Source organism: Drosophila albomicans, chromosome 3 (assembly GCF_009650485.2).
Source record: "Drosophila albomicans strain 15112-1751.03 chromosome 3, ASM965048v2, whole genome shotgun sequence".
Lineage (NCBI taxonomy): Eukaryota > Metazoa > Arthropoda > Insecta > Diptera > Drosophilidae > Drosophila > Drosophila albomicans.
Window position 1 is genome coordinate 12440157 of NC_047629.2, and position 22079 is coordinate 12462235.

At 37.4% G+C, this 22079-nt stretch overlaps 2 protein-coding genes across 10 annotated transcripts in view; one reads left to right on the forward strand and one right to left on the reverse strand.

Moving 5' to 3' along the window:
- LOC117570958 (transcription factor collier) overlaps positions 1-17726 on the forward strand; it is a 33192-nt gene extending 15466 nt beyond the window's left edge. Inside the window, exons 5-12 of one of the 8 annotated variants that reach the window (XM_052004725.1) lie at positions 66-134; positions 13440-13521; positions 14343-14523; positions 14729-15010; positions 15101-15248; positions 15322-15614; positions 15806-16225; positions 16663-17726. In XM_052004725.1, coding sequence (XP_051860685.1) covers positions 66-134; positions 13440-13521; positions 14343-14523; positions 14729-15010; positions 15101-15248; positions 15322-15614; positions 15806-15942 — 1192 coding nt within the window. In that variant the 3' untranslated portion in view covers positions 15943-16225; positions 16663-17726. The remainder of the gene's footprint in view (positions 1-65; positions 135-13439; positions 13522-14342; positions 14524-14728; positions 15011-15100; positions 15249-15321; positions 15615-15805; positions 16226-16662) is intronic. The other 7 variants (XM_034252897.2, XM_052004723.1, XM_034252895.2 and 4 more) reach the window with 7 other exon arrangements.
- Positions 17727-19013: 1287 nt separating this feature from the next.
- On the reverse strand, positions 19014-21330 carry LOC117570516 (uncharacterized). 2 transcript variants are annotated; one of them, XM_034252216.2, is made up of 2 exons: positions 20988-21330; positions 19014-19907 (listed from the first exon to the last, which is right to left on the reverse strand). In XM_034252216.2, the coding sequence occupies exons 1-2, from the start codon at positions 21223-21225 to the stop codon at positions 19351-19353; spliced, it is 795 nt and encodes a 264-aa protein (XP_034108107.1). In that variant the 5' UTR covers positions 21226-21330; the 3' UTR covers positions 19014-19350. The 2 variants fall into 2 exon arrangements, with proteins under 2 accessions (XP_034108107.1, XP_034108106.1); XM_034252215.2 differs by lacking the exon at positions 20988-21330 and adding an exon at positions 20186-20552.
- Positions 21331-22079: the final 749 nt, after the last annotated feature.

The window sequence follows — 22079 nt, forward strand, 5'->3', positions numbered from 1 at the left end:
ATTAAAGACTGCACACTTTAAGCTTGCTAACCAATTGATTTCCTTTTTTTACTATTTACCTGCAGTCGCTGCTGTGATAAGAAGAGCTGTGGTAACCGCAACGAGACACCATCGGACCCCGTCATTATTGATCGGTAAGTAGCCCTGGCCATAGACAATCCCACTGCACTGCAGTCCCTCATTCCCTTCATTCCCCCCTCGAGTCGCCAATCCACAATCGAGTTGAGCATCCATCGGAGTGGAACGACATACAAAAGATGACATTTTAAGCTGCTTTTCATCATCGTCGCAACGTCGCTTTTTATTTTTTGCCAGCCTGTTTTGCGGCTTGTATGCGTATCGTTGATTTATTGGCATTATTATCAACTGCAATATAAAACATGATGCGGCTACAGCCAGAAGCGGGAGGGAGAAGAGGGCAGACACTTCTCTGCAAAAGTGCTCTGGGAGTGCTTTCGATGCGAGTTGCGAGCTGCGAGCTGGCCGAAATAAAGTTCATCAAAATGGCAAAAGCAAATTCTATTTTCATAAATTGTAAATTGTAAATTGAGACGAGTGCAGCACTCGCAATCCGACACTCCCTCACTCCTCCCCCACTGAGTGACTGTCTGTCTTTCTGTCTGTCTGTCGCTTCTCCTGCGTGGCTGTCACGTGTCAGGCGAATTATGTTAATTGTATGCACATCCTTGCGGCTGTCGCCGGAGGCAGCCAAAGACCACAGCATGCCACTTCCCTGCTGAGGTCGAGAACGAAGATGAGGCCAACAACCAACAAGCGACAGCCTGTCGACCGGGAGTGCGTCGCCTCTAATTGGCTTCGGAAATATTATTAGAGAACGCACAAATTGTTTGTACAAAAATATTAAGAGAACTTCCCACCACATTGGTGGGCGGAGTTGCGACTATTAGTAGACTGCGTTTGAATCATTTCAATTATGTTGCATTATGAGCACAAAAAAATACAAGTGGGTGCTTTCAGATATCTTACTAACGAGTTGAATTAATTGCTGGAAGATGTGCATAGAAAGCAGCGAGGTGTTTACCCTACACCCTTGGGAATAGTTTCTTGAATAAATATTATTATATTATTCGATTTTGCATTCGGTCTTTATCAATATTCAATTTATTTATAATGTATTTTCAAACTAAGAAAATATTTACAATTAATATTTGCAAATTACTTTACAATTTTTTCAAGTATTTCTTTCTGAAATATCTTCATAATAACCAAATGTTTATTAAAAGATTTTAAACTTATATATAATATATATTAAAGATTGACTAGCTTGAATTACAAGAATTTTTAAAGATCGAAACATTTTTTTGTATTCTATAGTATATTTATATACTAAATATAGCCATTGGTATATTTTTTGGTATATTGATTTGGTGTATTTTATTAATAAAAACACACCATTTCACATTTCTTGATAATGAGAAGCGGGTAACTCAAAGTCGAGCACACTCAACTGAAGCTTTCTTACTTATTTAAGCTTAAAATGTTGATTGAAGCTTGAAATTGTGTTAGAACCTTTTTTTTTGGGATCCAACAGTTTTTATGTTGAAGATTTTTTTTATTCCTTAAAATGTCATATTTCTCTTCGTGTAAATTCCTTAAATTTATTTTTAAACAATTTCTTACTTCATTAGGGCTTCCATTTACATACTTCTAGGTTTTATATTCTCAAACAAAAAACTTGTCAAAAGAACTACACTTTTTTTTACTTCGATAACCAACTTGGCTATGGCATTTCTTATATTTGCCTTTTAGCAACTTTGTATGCATTGCCATTGAGAAGTTATTCAATGTATTTCCTACATATTGAAAGCACATCTGAATGTTGAATGCTGAATGCGGTTGCCTTATTAGTTTTGTGGACTTGTGAAGCAACATCACCTGGCCAATTGCATAGCGCCTTATGCAGATAATGATCGCGATCGTCGCAGCGATATCATTAGGCGGTCCCTTCACAAAATTGCCACAACTGGTGTCTAGAACTATTTGCCTATTGCCCCGATTTGTATGAGGGCCAGATCGTAAAATATGGCAAGACAATTGTCGACCATGGTGGTATTCCACGAAACGCAAGTTCGCAGTGCCAGTGACTTAATGATTCTATTACATATAATAGATGGAGGAGGCACAGATCGACGTTTCAACTGAGTCTACAACTGAGACATTGACTTCGATTACAAGTTGAAGAAATGAAGGAGACTCATTTATGCCTTGGCCGTCTGTCCGTCTGTCTGTCTGTCTGGCAATCAGACCATAATTGGTGTCATAATTAAATTTAATTGATTGCCGTTGTTGTTGAGTGTGCTTTAGACTCTGCTTCGAGTTTGAGTTTGCAAATTAGGAAATAGATTGTGGAACAGCCTCGGAACCTAGTGTGCCTCGTGTGCTTCGCTCGGTTCGGCAAGATCAGAGCCGCCATCGCATTTATGATCTTGTTAAAATTACTGAACGTGTTTCCAACGCGACGCGTTACGTGCTCCACAATGTTGCAGGCCGTTGCAAGAACAGTTATTGCCACAGCCACAGCAAGAGCCACGTGCGCAACACTTTGCTCTTGATATTTACGATTATTAATTCATTTTTCGCCTGTTTATTTGCGCAATGCGCGATCGCCTTGTTAGCTGGCAGCTGGAAGCTGGAAGCTGCTGCTTGGCATTGACCAAATTGGTTAATCCCGTCGCATTCTCAACCCAACGAGCGACTCTTCTTGTCGCATTTGTCAGCCGGGCTGTAACTTTTGTCGGCAATGACACAGCCTCAACTACAGCATCAGCAACCACATCGAAGACGCATATCAATCACTGAGACTCACTCTCTCTCTCTCTCCGTCTTTCCCAATCAGCAACGGGGCGGCATGGATCAGTCAGGCAGTCAGTCAGTCAGTACTTCGACTCCTGCTCCTTGCTCATTGATATGCCAGTAGATCAAAAAGAGTTGCCTGCTGCTGCTGCTGTTGCTGCCTTGGGATAATCTATGTGTTCGCAACTAAATTTTGCCAAGGCCTACAAGCCTAAAGCGCTAACTTGGCTGGGGGTCCAGCACATTTTGCCACTCAACAACGACTGCAGCTGAAAACTTGTCACTGAGCGCGCAACAATTGGAACTGATTGAAAATTCCGACTCTCCGACTCGCAAACGCAACAATCGAGCGACCGTCGATCGCTTGCATTTCAAAGTGGTCGCCTAAGTTGGCCAAAAACTGATACATATGACAACAACCAGAAGACACAACACCAATCCCATCACCAAGCCCGCCCAGTCAACAAAGCTCTGCTGTTTTGCTGTTTGCTGTTCATGCCACTTCCATGACGCTCGAACGTGTGCCGTGAGAGTAGCAAAGCAGCAAGCAGCAACATCTTGGTGGCAGCCAACAGCATCAATAGTTGCAGCAACTGCGAGTCTCGTAGCTTTGCTCTCCACATGTTTTATTGATGAATTTCTGTTATTCATGCAACGATCTGCAGCGGCTTTAGAGATGCCGAAATTGCGCACAGACAATGCACACAGTGCGCACAGTGGGACAAATTATACGCGCAAATGTGAAATGTGAATGTAAGATTAAGAAGATAAATGGAACTAGATATAATTTGATATATTTAGAGACCAACATTTACACAAAAATGGGAATAAAGCATGAAAATTATAATTGGTATTAAAATATTAAAAGATTCAATAATTACTGAAATAGATTTATATGAAAATTATAGATTAAATTTGCAATGTTAATGTAGGATTGAGGAGATAAATGAAACTATATATATTTTGATATATTTAGGAACTAAAAAGTTCACAAAAATGGGACTAAACCGCGAAATTAAAGGAGAAAGAAGAAAGTTACATAGAGCAAAATAGAGATGTGGATTGAAATAGGGGAATGGAAATAAGATTAAAAATAGTTGATCATTAGAATTATAGACAAGATCATTATCTTCTATTTCCATTGACAATTTTAATCTAATAGACAACTCTTCTTTTCAGAAGCTGTAAGTTTGACTCAAGAATTGAATTTACGTATTTGGGATGAAATATTTGATCATAAGATTGATAAAAAAAAAGATAAAAAGCCAGAAAATTTTCTTAGTGACGCTTTAAATATAACATCTACACACATTTATAACTATTATTTTTGAAAGTATTAAAGATCAATCTACTCACGAATGAATCAATCTTTCTTGCCATTCAATCCAACATGTGATCATTAGATTGATGCAAAAGATAGAGACAACAATTTCTTATTAAGACTTCAAAGACTTTAAAGATAAACATATTCTTAAATGAACTAATTTATCCATTTATGATTAATCTTTCTCCCTAATCATTCAAGTATTTTAATTAATTAATACATCTCGTAAGTCGATACTCAATCAAAGCAAATATTCAACACTTCAGAGCATTGTTAAATAGAATTTTTCAAATTTTTTCTCTACAAATCATTAAAATTATTAAATTAGTTAATCCACACTCAATCAATTTGAAAAGTGGAGCAAATAGTTAAACTGTTTGTCACAGTGGCTAAGCGAGCAAAAGGATTTGCAATTACCTGAAAAGTGACTTCAAGTCTCAGTTCAAGTCTCTTCAATTCCCTTTCCATCTCGCACTCTTCAACTCTTCATCTCTCGGCTTCAGCTGCAGCTGCCAGCTTTGGGCAGAGTGTGTCTCGGTTTGCTTTTATTTATGATTTGCGAGGACACTCGCAACATTGTCTGAGTGTGTGTGTTTGTGTGTGTGTGTGTGTGTGAGTGGATCGATTGCAATGTTTGCTACGCATTTTTGTGTCGTTGTTTTTATTTTGTTTGCTTTTATTTTGCTTTGTTGTTGCTGTGCTTTGTTGTGTTCTGTGTTTTGTGTTCAGTGTTTTTGGCATGCACTTCGTGTGTGTTCCATAATTAAGTGAATTTAAAGCGCACTTCGGCGGTGGTCGCATTGTCGCCACCAGCATCGGACACTGTGACCACTGAGTGTGTATTCCTCTCTCTCTCTCTCTGTTTTTCTGTCTCTGTCTTTCTTTTGACTGCGGCATTTTTCAGTTGTGTAGTTCTCAATTTTTGTTGTGCGCTGTGTCGTTTGCGACATGTTCCGCGTTTTTTTCACACATTTTTCGCCGATTGAGTTTTGGTTCTCATTTCAATTATCGTTTCACTCGGCCAATGGGCCCATCTGGCGTATGCGTAATGAGGCAAATTACACGCACACTCTCATGCTTCATGCTATTAACGATTATCGCGTGTCAAATGCCAGCTTCGACTTTTTAATTTGCGTAAATTGAAGGAAAACAACAACACCGACAACATCGACAACAAAACAAAACATCTGTTAAAAAGGCAACTGCAAATTGCCATTTGGAAGAGTGGCCCACGTCAAAGCTCACGACGACAAAAAAAAAGAAAAAGTGAAACATAGAAGCAGAAAGCAGTAAGCAAAAAGCAGAGGGAAAGCGAGAGACCGAAAAAAAGTCGAGTCGAGCGTACAATCCGAAATTTGCCGCTTTTGCATTTATCTACGTCATTGACATTTTCTTCGCTTTATTTCAATTTTCTATATTTTCCCCGGCGCGCCAAATAAACTAAGTGCAAACTCACCGGCAAACTGCAAACCTTCCAACCTCCACCCTGTCCCCCAAACATCCTCCAACTATACATTTAACCCGCACAGAAACCTCCCGCAAAAACTGAATGGCGACAAATAGAATTGACATTTTGTGGGGCGTCCAGCAAAGGCAACACTCGAGGAGAAAATAATAGGACAAGTGACTGACTACATTAGAAATCTATGACAGCTGAAATGTATTCACAATATTTACATATTTTATTATATTATATCAAATATATATTATGATAATATATGCAGTTATTATATATGCTTAATTATTGTAGAATTTGTAAATGGATTTTAAAATTTGTGTTCTTGGTTCACTTTGATGTCATATCATCATGATTTTTTTCTTAGTCTTAGCAGTTTTTTTTTCTGTATTCATGTCTAAAAGTTATATTATTACTGCTTGCTAGTTGAAATTAGTTAATATAAAAGTTAGTATAATTTGAGCTCAGCTTAAGAAAGTTGTTTTGAGCATTTTAAATTGATTATAAAAACTGCTGTTAACTGCTTCTATAAAATATTAAATATGCTTCTATAAATGCTTCTATAAAACTTTTAATATTAACTAATATTTTTATTAAGCGCGTATTTACAATGGGTCTTAGATGCTTTGGCTGACAACCTAGTATATTTTGTATATATTAAATGTAGAACTATATTAATATACCAAATATTGTCTTTGGTATATTTTAGTATTTTTGTTTTGGTTTTAATTAAAATACGTAGCGGGTATCTTACAGTCGAGTGTGCTAGCTTCCTTACTTGTTAGTGATATCCGTCTAAATAAGCTTATTTCGAACGTTTTAAATTTATTATGATTTGAGAACTGAAATAAAATTTGGTATAAAACTTCTGTTCCACATATAGTATTTGTAAAATATTCTTTGATGTTTATTTAATGCAAAAGACAATATTTTAAAGATGAATACAATAGAATTAAAATGTATTGAACTTATATTTTCAATATTGCAACTTTATCCTTCAAAATCACATTCACTGTGTATCCATGCCTCATATTTTTGGACGGGTCTGTGGCTTAGGGCATTGCCTGCGTGTGGCTAGCAAATGTTTTTGGCCGTTGCATGCCTTGATAATCGCGCTAAAAATGATGACAAAACTGCTGCTAGTTGTGCTAGCTACAATTTTTAATTTTCTAAATGCATTCAGGCACACCATTCCAGGTGGACAGAGGAGTGGGAGGGAGAGAGAGAGAGAGAGTGCCTGCTGTTCGCACGCATTCAAATGCTTGTTGGGTTGCCTGCAATGAGTGCGAGCAGTGGCCACTCAAATATGCAGATAGAAAAAGAGAGAAAGAGTGAACGAGAAAAAAGAAAAAAGTGAAAAAAACGCAGACACAAATTTGACGGCACTTGTGGTCAGCCATCGACAGACAGTCGGATGAAATATTGGGCAGAAACGATAGAGAGACGTGTTCAGGGTTGGAGAGTCCATAACAGTTAATTATCGATAAAGATAAGCGCCTCGTACATTCGACTTTTTTATCGCCTGCCCAATGCCAGACAGTCCCCATCCAATTGCCTTTTTCTCTATGGCAATCCAATCTATGTTTGCTTGTTCGCATCTTTAAAGTAGTAAACTCCTCTTTACCCCTCTATTTCACCCTGAATGCTCCTCGACTGCACTTGATTCGCACCTCATAAATCAATGGTGAAACAATTCGAATTGAATTTTGCATTTCAAAGAGCGAACAATTTGCATATTTGTAGCTTGTCTATTGAAATTGAATTATTAATGCAAATTTCTACATTCTCTATCTATCTCTATCTCGCTATCTATCGTTTCGACTCTATTTAAATGGCAAATGGCATTCGTTGCGAATCGTTAGCTCCTGGGAAATGTAGTTTATTAAATCATAAATATCTATTTTACAATTTCACTGCCTGATAAACATTTGCATAGCTTTTTATGCGTTTTTTTTCTTTGTGATAATGCTTTAAAGCAAATTTTATGAGTAAGTCTGTGATAATCAGTTTGGGTGTGAGTTGAAAATGAAAAGGCAAAAGAATTGACTTGAATTTGTATTTAATTCAAAATATATAAATTTTATATAAATCAAATTTGTATGAAATCAAAAAGTTTAATGTCTTAAATTCAGAATATCTTTTAACATAAATGGGGAACGCATTTTAAACTTTCCCTTAAGACTTTACCATAATTGTAGACAATTATCGCGAGCTAATCTCTAATTTAAATAGTATCTTCAATGGCCTTAGAGCTTTAAGTAACTGTATCTCATGTGTGTGCAAATGAATTATCTATGGCTTTTGGGGCAAACTATTTGAGATGTGCATAATTGAAACGACCGCGATGTTATTTAAAATGTACAGATCCAAGGATTGTTAAGTTAAGCAACATATCCTTAGCTTCATCATCGTCATCATCAGCATCGTCGTCATCTTTTGCATTTTACTCATGTGTGTTTCGTGTGTGATTTCGTTTGCGGCATTTCCTCAGCCATTTACGCATGCTGCATAATTAATTATATTAAAAGCGTTAACTGACAGTCAACATACACACACACTGAAACACACACATACACATAAAGACTCACACACACACACACACACACAGACAAGTACAAGGGGGTAAAATAGTTAGCATAATTTGCGCATTTCAATAAGGTCGATAATTTGATGGCTCAGTAGTTTGCCAAAGGTTAGCGAAAGGCTCAGAGAAAGAAGTGGCCAAAAGTTAAAGGAAACGCAGATGAAGAAGAAGAAAAAGACAGACACACACTCACTTAGATACTAAAGCTGCAGCCACGTAAAGATACTTTTGTATCTGTTTGTTGTTGTTGCTTTTGTATCTTTGTCTGCTTGTAGCTTTTATCGATGTCTGATATTTAACCTCGATATGGTATTTTTATGGTCACACACACGCACACATGTTCATTTGTGTGTGTGTGTGAGTTGCTTGTACAAAAATAATCAGTTTAAAGATGAAGAAATCGCAAACAACAAGAAGCTGCCATTGTTGTTGCTGCTGCTTCTGCTGCTTTGCCCGGTGCAAAACAACAACAAAAAGAGAAGAACAGTTACGAGGTATTTCCCTGGTCCCAGCGGCATGACATTGAATCCCAAAGCAACCCCCAAAACACACACACGCACACACACATAGACACCTACGCACTCACGCACCAGCAAAGAACACAAAGCCAAAGCCAAAAGCAAGACAAACCCACAACAAAGCGCGTCTCTCCTAACAACAACAAAAAAAAAGCATCAGCATCAACTCACTCTCCCCGTCTCTTTTCCTCCCTCTGCGTGTGCTTCATTCACGAAATGAACACCAAAAGCAAAGCTCACTCAAAGAACTGACTCAAAGAAATTCGCTCACTTTCGCTCTCGCTCTCTCACGGAGTTCGCTCTCTCTTCGCAATGAGATAAGCGAAAGTGTTTTCAACAAGTTCCATACACAAATTCCTTGCTCTTCCGGCGAAAAGGATGAACCACAAAACGAAAATGAAAGCGTAACAAAAACACACAAAACACAAACAGCAACAACAACAACAACAGCGACGTCGACGCATAGCAAAACCGCCCTGCAAAGTCTATTATAATACAAAGACCCAAAAGCTATGAACTCTCAACAAGGCGAAGACGTTCAAGTCCAAGTCCAAGACCAACTCGCAAGTCCAAGTGCGATTTTGATAAGGATTGTGCCGACATTGTGATGTGGGTGGGAGCGGGGGGTGGAGAGAAAATCTGAGTATTGGGTGGCAAAGGGAGAGGATTTGTCTTGTGCGTGCGCCGCGAAGCGTGCAGCGTTAAGCCGAGAAAGAGCATAAATAAATAAGAGACCAACAACAATAGAAAAACGCCAACAGCCGCAGCAACAGCAGCAGCCGCCCTCTCAACCTGAACCAGAGCAATAACAACAACAACAAAATGGTGACGTTGGCCGCCATGTTGTTGCCTTTGTATGTGTGTGTGTGTGTGAAATGGCGCCAAAGTAAGTTTTTGTGTAGGTGAGAGAGTCGCTTGCGTATGCGTGTCTGCCATAGTCATTGACTTTATGCGGCAATAAAGTTGAAAATTTTGAATATTATCGTTAGTGAAAAATTAGCGCCAAGTTGCCCGCAGCGACTACAACTCCATTTGCCGCTTCTCACCTGTGCTATGGCGCAGTTGGCGTGCGCCAAAATTGCTCTCGGCTACATGCTGTTGACGCCTGTCCTCCTCCTCCTTCTGCTCAACACAATTCAGTGTCAGCAAGAGATAACATCAACACGGCCGACAGCTCCAAAGCGATTTATGCGCCTTCGCATTCATCATTAAATGTTGTGCGAGAGATGCAAAGATAATACAGCGAGGCGCTCTTCTTGGAGTTATTATTATTATTATGGCTGCTGTTGATTCGCAAATTTACAGTTAATCGTTTGCGCATTCACAAAGCTTTTGTCAGCAATGAAGCTAAAGTTGCAGCCCTGGCATGTGAATATCTGCAAGTGTGCAAAAGCTGCCTGATGCAACACCCACACTTGTCCGCTAGCAGGATCAATTTGTGTGAGTAAGAGCGAGACGCAGCTAATAACATTTGCAATTTGCCGAGTTTTATCAGCTGTAAAATTTCACTTTGCGCTGCAAAATGTCGGCAACTCAAGCATTTCATTTGATTGCCAGGCAATTTAAGCACGAATTTAAAGACTTTGTGTGCTAAGTACTTAAAACTCCAGAAGCAGCCTTGCCTTTTGGGGGGGGGGCGAAATATGAATGACCAATTATGCACTTCGTTGGCTCTACGTGCTCCAGCTGCCAATGTGGCTCAATTGGACGCCATTTTCGACATTTTTGGCCATTTCGCTCGGCTTGGCCAATGTCATGTGCGAGCATTTGATGATGCGTAGCTTTTCATTAAATGAAAATTTCGCGCCAGTCTCACGAAGAGCTAGCGTAACTTTGTTGCTCCGCAGCGAAAAGGACGAAGCTGGAGACACTTTGATTTATTGGCAGGACGCGAGCTGAATTTTTAATTGCTCTGCACAAAATGGGAGCCAAAGCAAAGTACAATAAATACTAAAAAAAACAGCGAAGAAAAAGATTCGCTTGAACGTCCGAACAGCAGAAATCCTGTCAGATTAAATTGAATCAGCAAGGATTCTCAGCAAAACAAACTCGAAGGCGGAGGCGGAGGCATATGCAAATGGGAATCCTAGACGTCGACGACCTTAGCGTGCACACACGATTTATGCGTCCTGTCAGGATATTTGAAAACATTGTAATTCAAGCGTGAGACTCCTACAAACTGCTTCCGAGAAAGTCAATTAGCTGTCCATAAAAAAAGAAAATAAACGCGGCACATGGCGATGACGGGCGAGAGGGAAATTAGTACCGAGCTCTGATACTGATCCGTAAATGAGTTAAAACTACGCAGACAGCTAGCTCTCAATAACCACTCGATACGTATTCAAATTACGACTACAAACTGCAGATGCAATTGCATCTGTGAGGGTTTCTCGTGTGTAACTCGATATTGCATCTGACAGATACACGGCACACTCTCGCTCCCTCTCTCTCTCGCTCTCTTGTCTCCCGAGGGATCGTCGATAGCCGTGTTAATGATGCTGCTCTTGCTCTTCGCCCTTGTTGTTGCATGAAGTAAAGAATGAAAAACAACGACAGAAATCAACACACATCTGTTTTCATTCCCAGCACAACATCGACTTCAACAAGTTCCACAATCCGAATCAAAATTCAATATATACATTTCTAAACACACATATTTTTTATGTCGTCGAAATATTTTGAATTTCGCTCTGTGATAAGGCGTCTGGTTCTGGACTTTGTTAAGCTCGTGTATTTTATCAAATTTATTTGAAAGTTGAACATGCTGAAAATGTCAAATTCAAACGCAATACCCTTTAATTGTTTAACTTACCCAAGTGGTGTAATATAGTCCCAAGAAATAAACACAAAGAGTCTGTTGAATGAAACCTAAAAATCGTATTTCAAGATTGTTTTTATGATCAAAATAATAACAATAAAGATTTGCAATTTTTTTGTGGGTCTTAATAATAAAGTTTCTTATTTGTAGTATAAAATGAAAAACATATGTATACAGCGTATCAAATCGTCGTTCAATTAAAACTTTTAATTTATATTTGGAAAGCTATGAATTATTATCGAAAATCAATTGTTTGAACACGTTTTTGATTTATAGTATTACATTCATCAAATTATAAATTTTAGCGAAACACAATTTTCTATGAATTTACCAAAAATAACAATTGAACAATTTCTTAGCAATACTTTATTTGTTGATATAATGAAAGGCAATTTACTGTGAATTTAAAATGTTTACTAAAAATTACAATTAAATAAACAATTAAATTTCTTAGCATATATTGAATACACAATTTTGAATTTGTGTGAAATACATTTTTCTAGTTTTTTTTTTGGGTATAATATCTTAAAAGCGAATATGAAAAATTAGTTGTCTGCAAGCAAGTTAGTCAATATTTTATTTATTTTTTTAAATTTGTTAGTTTATTAAAGTGATTTTCCATAAAAAAGTTCTTTGCATATAATATACAGAAAATCAAATAAAACTTCTGGAAAATTAGCAGATTTTTGTTGGTCAATATTTGATTTATTTTTTTTTTTAACTTTAATAGCTAGTTTATTAAAGTAATGTTCCCTAAACATGAAATAATTTCTAGTAGTACTTAAAATGTATACAATTGTAATTAATATGATGAAAAAAATGCTTACAATATTTTGATAGCTTATTTCCATCGGCTCGATAAATACACTAAATTGAATGTCTAAGAATTAGCTCGATTTAAGTACTTTCTCTCTCTCTCTCTCTCTCTCTCTCTCTGCTTTGTCTGTGTATCAGCATCTTTCAATGGAAATTGAATTTAATTTTATGCTTGGCTGCAAATACACAATTCGAGTATAAATAAAATGTCAATTGTTGCAGTTGATACGCCATTGAGGGACCTGTAACACAAGACGCAGATCTCTCTTCACCTCGCCTAAGAGGGGCACACAACAACTTCCTCTTGAAGTACACTTCACAGCGAACAACAATAAACAAATTTATGGCACACCAACAGTGTGCACATATGCAGATGCCGCTGTGTGTGTTGCTTGCACAGAGGCGAGTGACACGCCCCCTGCGCTAATTTGTCCAATTTGTCGAGTGAGGAACAACAAAAATACTCGAAAGAATAAAAACCGGGAGGGAAAAAAACAGTGCTAGTAATTTTTGGGGAGGGGGAGGGAAGAAGAGAGGGGTTTGGCCCCCCTGTAGCGGAAGCAGTAGCAAAATATTATTTCAGCAAATAAAATCAACGTGTGGCATGAACGAGAGGAAGGAGGAGGGTGTGAGAGCTGTGGAGCGATATGTTGCTGTCGATGGGTATATTTTACCATTTAAATGCGCGACACACGGGTGTCAATTTCGAATATCCTGCCCGCAGGACATCCCATTCACATAACTGTCACCCCAAGTCCGATTCCGAGTCCGAGTCCAGACTCAAACTCAAACTCAGCGCTTATCGCACGCTGTGATGCTGTGATGCTGCCTCAGGCAGAGGGCAAGTGACTGCTGTTCGTTATTCGTTTCTGTGCCTCGAGGCCAAACATCTGCCGCGAAATGTGGCACAACCAACAGCGAGCAAGTGGCAAGTGGCAAATGACAAGTGGCAACTGCAAAAGGCGCACTTCGCTTCTTCTCTTTATTATTAGCAGCTCGTTAAGGAGGCGCAACAAACTCTCAATGATTCCATTACGATTTGCACTCACTTACAATTTACATGAAATTATTATTAATTAATCAATTTTCATCACTTTCTTTACTTGCAGCTTTTTCCTCAAGTTCTTCTTGAAGTGCAATCAAAATTGCCTCAAAAATGCTGGCAACCCGCGGGACATGAGAAGATTTCAGGTGAGCATCATCAAGATCGATAATATATTATATATTTAAATTTAAATTCTATTTTATTAAACTGCAAGTCAGTTAAGTGCAACTTCATTCATTCAGATATTAATAATTGCACTTTTAAGATAACTGCATAAAATTGTGAGCAAATTACACAATTCAGTTCAATAGCTTTCAACTCTATTAACTTAAATGCATTGCATATAACTGCATATGACAGATAAGGACATAATTTCTCGTCATCTCAATTTTGCATAAGAAATATTCAGTTCTATGCTCAACAGCTGTTAACAGAAACCACTTAAAAATTTGATTTAAACTTAGCAGCTCAGTCAAAATATATTTAGTTTGCTATAATTGTCTGCTATAAGTGAATCGACTTAACATTCTAATAACCATGTAAACTTTCGGTTAAATGCACTGCTGTTAAGTTAAACTTTTAACGGCTCAGCCAAAAGATAATGGGTTTATTAGAAAAGTCTGCAGTAAGTGACTCAATTTAACATAAATTTTATACGATACATTTTTTAATGTAAACTTTCGGTTAAATGCACTGCTGTTAAGTTAAACTTTTAACGGTTTAGAAGAAATATAATATATAAAATTCGCATCAGTATTAACATTGCGGTTAATTTCATTATTTTATCTATTATGCAAATTACGATTATTTTAAAATTGAATATTGTCTTGTCAATAATAAAGTCAACAACTGTTATTGGGAATAGACAGAAAATAAAATAGTTTTGATTCTAATTCTCTTTAACATTTACTTAGTATAGGAACTTAGTGTGTTTTATAATTAATACGATTTGCATTTCTCGCGGCAGGTTGTCATATCCACCCAGGTGGCCGTGGATGGACCTCTTCTAGCCATCTCGGACAACATGTTCGTGCACAACAATTCGAAGCACGGACGCCGCGCCAAGCGACTGGACACAACGGAAGGTACAGGCAACACATCCCTGTCCATATCCGGTCACCCCCTAGCGCCCGACAGTACCTACGATGGTCTGTAAACAAAATTCCAATTTATCGATTACTCTAGTTATCGATCTCGATCGTTATCATTTCGTTTCGTTTCGTTTCGCTTATCATTTCCGATTACGTAGCAATTGGCAAAACTCGTAACCTCGTTTATCATTTCAATATCCCAAACTACACTTGACACATCCCCACAAATTAGAACATCAACTGATTGAAATTGTTTTTACAGGTCTTTATCCACCGTTGCCAGTGGCAACGCCGTGCATTAAAGCGATATCGCCCAGCGAGGGATGGACCACAGGTGGCGCCACCGTCATCATTGTGGGCGACAACTTCTTCGATGGCCTCCAGGTGGTGTTTGGCACGATGCTGGTGTGGAGCGAGCTGATCACATCCCATGCGATACGCGTCCAAACGCCACCGCGTCACATACCCGGCGTCGTTGAGGTGACGCTCTCCTACAAGAGCAAACAGTTCTGCAAGGGATCCCCCGGTCGCTTTGTTTATGTCTGTAAGTGAACACACAGTGCATCCATTTTGTTTTTGTGCCTCTTTGCCCAGCATGTCTAAGCTTGTCTTTCTCTTTCCGATTTCGTTTAAGCAGCACTCAATGAACCCACTATCGATTACGGATTTCAACGTCTACAGAAGCTAATACCCCGCCATCCCGGCGATCCCGAGAAACTGCAAAAGGAGATCATACTGAAGCGTGCCGCGGATCTAGTAGAAGCTCTCTACTCCATGCCAAGGTAAGCAGACAGTCTAAAATACTTAACCTTCACCTGTTACTCACTCATTTCCCTCCTTCCCCCTTTGTTGCAGCAGATCGCCAGGCGGCTCCACCAGCTTCAATTCCTATGCCGGACAGCTGGCGGTGAGCGTGCAAGATGGCAGCGGCCAATGGACCGAGGATGATTACCAGCGTGCCCAATCGAGCAGCGTTAGTCCACGTGGCGGCTACTGCAGCAGCGCCTCGACGCCCCACAGCTCCGGTGGCTCCTACGGTGCCACAGCGGCCACTGCGGCGGTGGCAGCCACTGCCAATGGCTATGCGCCGGCTCCCAACATGGGCACATTGTCCTCCTCGCCGGGCAGCGTCTTCAACTCCACCTCAAGTGAGTACCGTAAAAATTGTCAAGTTGTGAGATCTCAACGGGGGTAAATAGAATAGTGCGGGATTTATGCTTTCACGTTTTGATTTATGCAAACAAACAAAAGAAAACAAAGCATACAAGTTACACCAACAATGAAAAAAGAAAAAAAAAGAAAACCTTTTGCTCAGCAAGTGCATATTCATCCTCAACAGTGTCCGTATCGACGCCTTGGCACTCGGCGCTGGTGCAGCATCATCATGCAACTGCCACCCATCCGCATCACTATCCGCATCCGCATCAGCCCTGGCACAATCCTGCCGCATCAGCAGCGACAGCAGCCGCCGTATAAACACACACACACACACATGGACATGGAGCACAAAAGGCTGGGGAAAAACACTACAACACACACACATGCAGACAGCCAACACACACACAGATACACATATGCAGGCAGGCAGGCAGACAGGCAGACAGGCGCTTATCGAGGGGCTAGCGACGCCCCCAAAATGTGAATCGGCAACAACAACAACAGCGGCAAGCATCATCATCGACTGGTGATAACTGTCCATAAAACAAAACAACAACAACCATCACAACAACAGCACACAATCAACAACACACGTTCAACGGTATTTATAATTTCTTTCAACAATTTTTAAATGCTATCAATACAAGTCGAGTGATTTTCATTTACCAGTTAAGGGTTAAATGCAGAGGCGTAAATAATTTTGTAGCATACTTTTAGGCAGCAATTTGAATTTATATGCAGCTAAAAGTATGCTACACTAAATTTGCTGCCAGTCAGAATTATTGTTAAAAAATTAAAGCATACTTACAGGCTGAGGATTGATCTAAGCTAATAATTTTTGACTAGAATAAAAATGAATAGATACTAACATTATAAAATTCAGTTAGTTTATTAAAAAACGACTTAACTCGACTTAACACTAACAATTTAGTATAGAGTAAAAGCTAACAATTTACCATAAAATATTTCTTCATAAACTTTTTTTTTAGCAATTCATTTTACCAAATTTAACCTTTTGCTCTTCTTTTCTCTTTTCAGGGGTCAGCAGCTTGAGTTTCAATCCCTTCGCCCTGCCCACCTGCAACACACAGGGCTATAGCACCAGCCAGCTGGTGACATCAACCAAATAATATTATTATTAAATGAGGCTATTGGCCGCTGTTCTTGTTTTCGCCACGCCCTCCATGCGCTCCGTGGACACACGCCCACACCCACGCCCCACAGAAGTCACCAATGAACATCAAATGAACAAAAAGACGCTCGAAAGTGCAATAAAGCCATGGAAATATACATCGATTTCCAAAATGAAAACGAATTATCAATATACGAGTACATCAAATATATTTATTGTATAAAAACAAAAACACAAGAAGAATTACAAATTACAAACAAGTTTGTTTATTTTACATTGTCCTTGTAAATTAATGAAAAAATCGAAATTGAGCAAAATGTTTAACCATATCAAAACACATATGAATTAAACTGCAAACACTCATATCAAATCGGGGACTACGATCCACGACGACCCAGAATAGAATAAGAATTACGATAATGCTGTGTCCATTGATCGAAATCGATTGAAGCTATTATCTGCATTAATTCCTGACACATTTTGGCGATTGGCTTGATTAATCGATATATGTAAATATATATAGTCTTATACATATACATATATATCTCGAATATTTATTGGATGTAATAATCGGAACTGTGAATAGAACAAATTATACCAATTTACATACATTACCTATGATGATCTGAAAAAGTAATACGAAAATACATATTATACAAAACTAAAACATATAAAATTTAATACATTTTGGATATATCTAAATGCTTGTATACGAAAATTTACTACAAAAGAATAACGAAAGAAATATAATTATTATATCACCCTACACTCACAATTTTGTCAAAAGATCATTCAATCAAAAATACCATATCATTTTTTCAAAATTATACGAAAAGAAACACACTTAATGCCGAAGCGTTGTTCAAATGTGAACAATGTGAAAAGACCCATAATCAAAATGATATATACCTAAAGATAAACGAAAAAAAAAGAAAAACAAAAAATAGTTGGGCTATATACGAGTACTATATACGACTAGCTAATTGAGCATCCGTTAATATCCAGATTAACTAAGCTAAAAATAAAATTTTGCATTGTATTAGAAAAGCATAATTATCAACTTTTTGGCAGTCATATCGTGCACTTAATCGATCCCATCAGAACACGCATATAGAATATACATATATCAAAGAAAATCACAATTTAAATCTAGACTCCATTCAAAGATAAAGAAATCATAATACGATTCAACACATCCGTTAATTACAAATCAAATCGAAGATTAATCAGCTACCGATTTAATGCCCAACATTTGTTGACTATCGTTTAAGACCTTAAATCTACAATATACTTAAATATTAATAATAAAAAAAATATATATATATTTAAAACAAAAAATATATAATAATATATATACACGATATTGGGGTGCATATACTTAGTAAGATTATTGTTTATTACTCGATCTGTAGGGTTTATTGTAACTGGTATTGTATTATAAACATATTTGTATGTATGTTTCTAGATACACATACAACTTATTATTGACAACTTAATAGAAGCAAAATATTAATTAAACAAATAATATTAAATTACTGCATAAATGATACGAACATATTTCTAGTTTTAAGTAAGCATTGCGTAAGCCATACGAATTAGCTCCAGAAATCGATTTGTAAATTATAATTCTAGTAATGCTCTCTGTTTTGTAAATCTCAACAAGTTATTTAAATAAAATTTATTTAAAAATATGAATAATAAACCTAAAACAGTCCGAAATTTTATTAACAATATTTTTTTTTAGACGGGAGACTATCCAATGGAAGTAGAAAAATAAAAAGATATAATTAATTATTATTTTAGATTGAGTTCTTCTACAAGAAACTTCGGTTTTTCATATAAATTTCTGATAAGCGGAAGGATTATTTATTTCAGCAGCTTGCGAGCCCGAGCTTCTTCAAATATTTAGTCGAGTGTCCAAAAAAAACTAGTTTTTCACATAAAAACTTACAAGTCAAAATTGAAAAATCGAACAAAAAACAACGAACATTTTTGAGCAATTTGAAATTCCAAATACCGATGAATATCTCTAATGAAAACTTCTTCGAATATACTTAAATTAGCAGTGCATCCAAAACTGTGTAGTTAAGCGAAATAACAGTGCTACCCAACACTGCAGCTGTACAGTTTACACAATTTGCTTTATCTTAGGGATGCACAACAACTCAGCTGTTGCTTATTTACGAATGTGTATACCAACACCCAAAAAGATGAAAAAACATTTTGTATACTCAAAAAATATAGAAAAGTTAAGGTATTCTTGTATATCAAACGTTAACATTCTACCAATTTCATTGCAGTTCTTAACAAATTTAATTTATTTTTAATGATTTCTATTTGATGAACTTAGTTAAGTTTATTATCAGATTATAAAAGGGCTTCATTAAATATTTGAATACATGCATACGTTCTAAATCAATGTAATTCGTTACTGTACATACATATGCGCTTAATAATAGGTAAATCCAACGTAATAGATTGCAATTCGTATGTCAGCAAAACATACAGAATACATAAGCATATGTATTATAACCTATATGAAAATTTGTTTAGATATATATAGATGTATAGTAGCGGTGCGATTTCCTAGCCAATTATTCAGATTTGGGGGAAGTCTCCTCGCTCTCTTTGTACAGAATTTCGTGAATCTTTGAGCGCACATAAAGTTTGCGACTAACCGAAAGCTGTCGCATAATGGGTACTAGGCTTAATGCAAAATAATAATCATCGTCCTTGGTCTGCTGCTCCTGTTGCTGCTGAATGATGTAGTTCAACTGCTCGCTCACCGTGGTCAGACGTTCAATCGACGTTTCCAGATTGTTCTTCAATGTCTTTGCCGCATTCGTAGGGGTTGCTGATACGACGGTGGCAACAACGGGAGCTGTTGTTGTTCTGGTGTTGCTGCTCATCACAGTGACTTTGTCGCCAGTATCGAGCATCTCATCTTCGACCACTTGTATGGGACTGTAGCACAATGGATCTTCGCTATAGATGATGTCCTTGATATCTTCGCTAATTTCCTCGTTCTGCTCGTATTCCTCCCACTTCTGAGGCAATGCACCAGCTATACTCGAATGCGCTTCGATCTTTGGTTTTGCAACACGTAGAGGCTCTCGAACAACTTTCGCCTTTGCAATGCGAGATGTTTTCTCTGCAAATGGAAAAAATGGTTTAGTTTGATAACACAAACAATGCTTATGGGATGTCAATAAAATCAATTATTTTTTTTTAGTTGCCGGCACAACCAGCTGTTGTTATTAGACATCGTTATCGTATTGTTTTACGATAGTTTCCAATTGGGGACAGTCGAAAAGAAACGCGCGCGAAACGGGATCGATAGGTGCACCAATAGGTCATTGATGTTGCGATGCGATGTGTGTGTGCGTTTTTGATAAGAACAGCAGCAATTATTTTTCTTTTGCATCATACCTTTCTTTATTGTTATGGTCGAAGGGCGGCTAATGGTGCGTTGCTGCACCGGATTAACTAGCACCTCATCAGAATGTTTGTGTCGCAAGTGCGTCCATAGATTCGTGGTATTGTTGCCCTTTAGGTTGCTGGCCATTCCACCACGCGATATATTATTGCCGCAGTAACGGCAAACTGCAAAATTTTCGCATTCTTCATTGATGTCGTAATGCTGCCACACACTGCTAACACGTCCTTTGGGCATTTTTAATAATATTTTTCACAATTTTACTGTACTTAATTATATTTTTCACGTAAAAACGCAATAGCGATGTTAGCGTTGCTGGCGCGAGTGTGTTGTAAAGTTGTGATGAAAAACAGTGTTGATCAACGCCATCGTAACTCACAACGTAACAAAACAAAGAACTAAATAATACATGAACAAACCAAACAACATTTTGGTTGTTATGGCTAACAACAATTTTTTTTTTTATTATAGTTTTTTCATTGTAAAAACATTTCGCACTTTATCTTTTTTCCAATGTTGTATTAAGTGTATATGTAATACATTGACACTCGCACAGCTGTTTATTGTATTGAATAGTAATGCCGGAGAACTTGTAAAATTAGGCACAAAATATACACCCAATAGTTTTTTTTACTAAAGTGGCTGTCAGATGCCGCGTAAATCTGCAGTATATATTACAACACTAGGACAGTGGCGATGACAACAAGACAACACAACAACAATGCACAACAGCCCGCCTCTGAACACGCGTGGCAGTGTGAGGGGTACGTGCGTGAATATCAGATCAAAACTTACCGTTAGTCGTGTGTAAGCATCGATGGCGCAAAAGACTCCCAGTTCCAGTTTTACCGCTATAGGATAATAGATCGCCACAGGTTTTACAGCAGGCATATGGCTCTATTCGATCATCACAAGACACCAAGTTGAAGAAACGCCAAACACAACTCTTAGCATTTCGTGGCTCAACTAGTTTACAGCGCTTGTCTCCCGATTTGAGTAGATTTCTCAATTCCGATTTCTTTTCGACGTGCATCTCAGCAGTACGGTTCAACCGTAAGATCGAAAAAATTTATAAAAAATCAAAATGTAAAATTGTACTATGCGACACGCATGTCACGGTTTCTAGTCACGCACAAATCCGTGTTGCAAAGCACGACAATCCAATAATCGTGATATCTGCAACACTAGCATGGTCTTTCAATAGTTTCAATGACGTCACAAATGTACTTATCGGGAGATGGTGAATGTCCAGTTCACTTAATTAGTTTGAAATCCTACAAGTTTGTTTACAAAATGCACTATTATTGCGATTTTGAAATTATACATTTTGTAATAAATTTTAGTGGCAAGCGATATTTTTCAACATCAACATCAATCTAGTATTATTTTTTATTTCAATTAATAGTAAATCCGCAATTAAATTAAAGAAATTGGTTTGCATACATGTTTATAATAGATGCATTCATATACATACATATTCTAACAAGAATTATTGTACAATTTTAATTATTTATGACATTGTCATTATTACAAATAAATAAAATGGATTTAATTTTTTGTTCAGATAATTAAACAGAAAATTGTCATTGCACAGTTTACTAAAAATTACTTTTAAGAATTTTAATTCTCATACTCTTCCAAGAAAATTATTCTAATAAGAATTATTATATTCCTTATATATTACTACTCTCATAAGATATTTTAACATTTTGGACAAAATTTAACAAATGTGTTAATAATAATATTTCAATGTAATAATTATTTACCAACAACAATACACTTTAGTTGTACACACACATTATTCATATGCCTGACAACGAGCGTTTTCTCACAAAAACACTAATAATACAAATAAAATAACACTACATATTCAAATGATTTAACCGA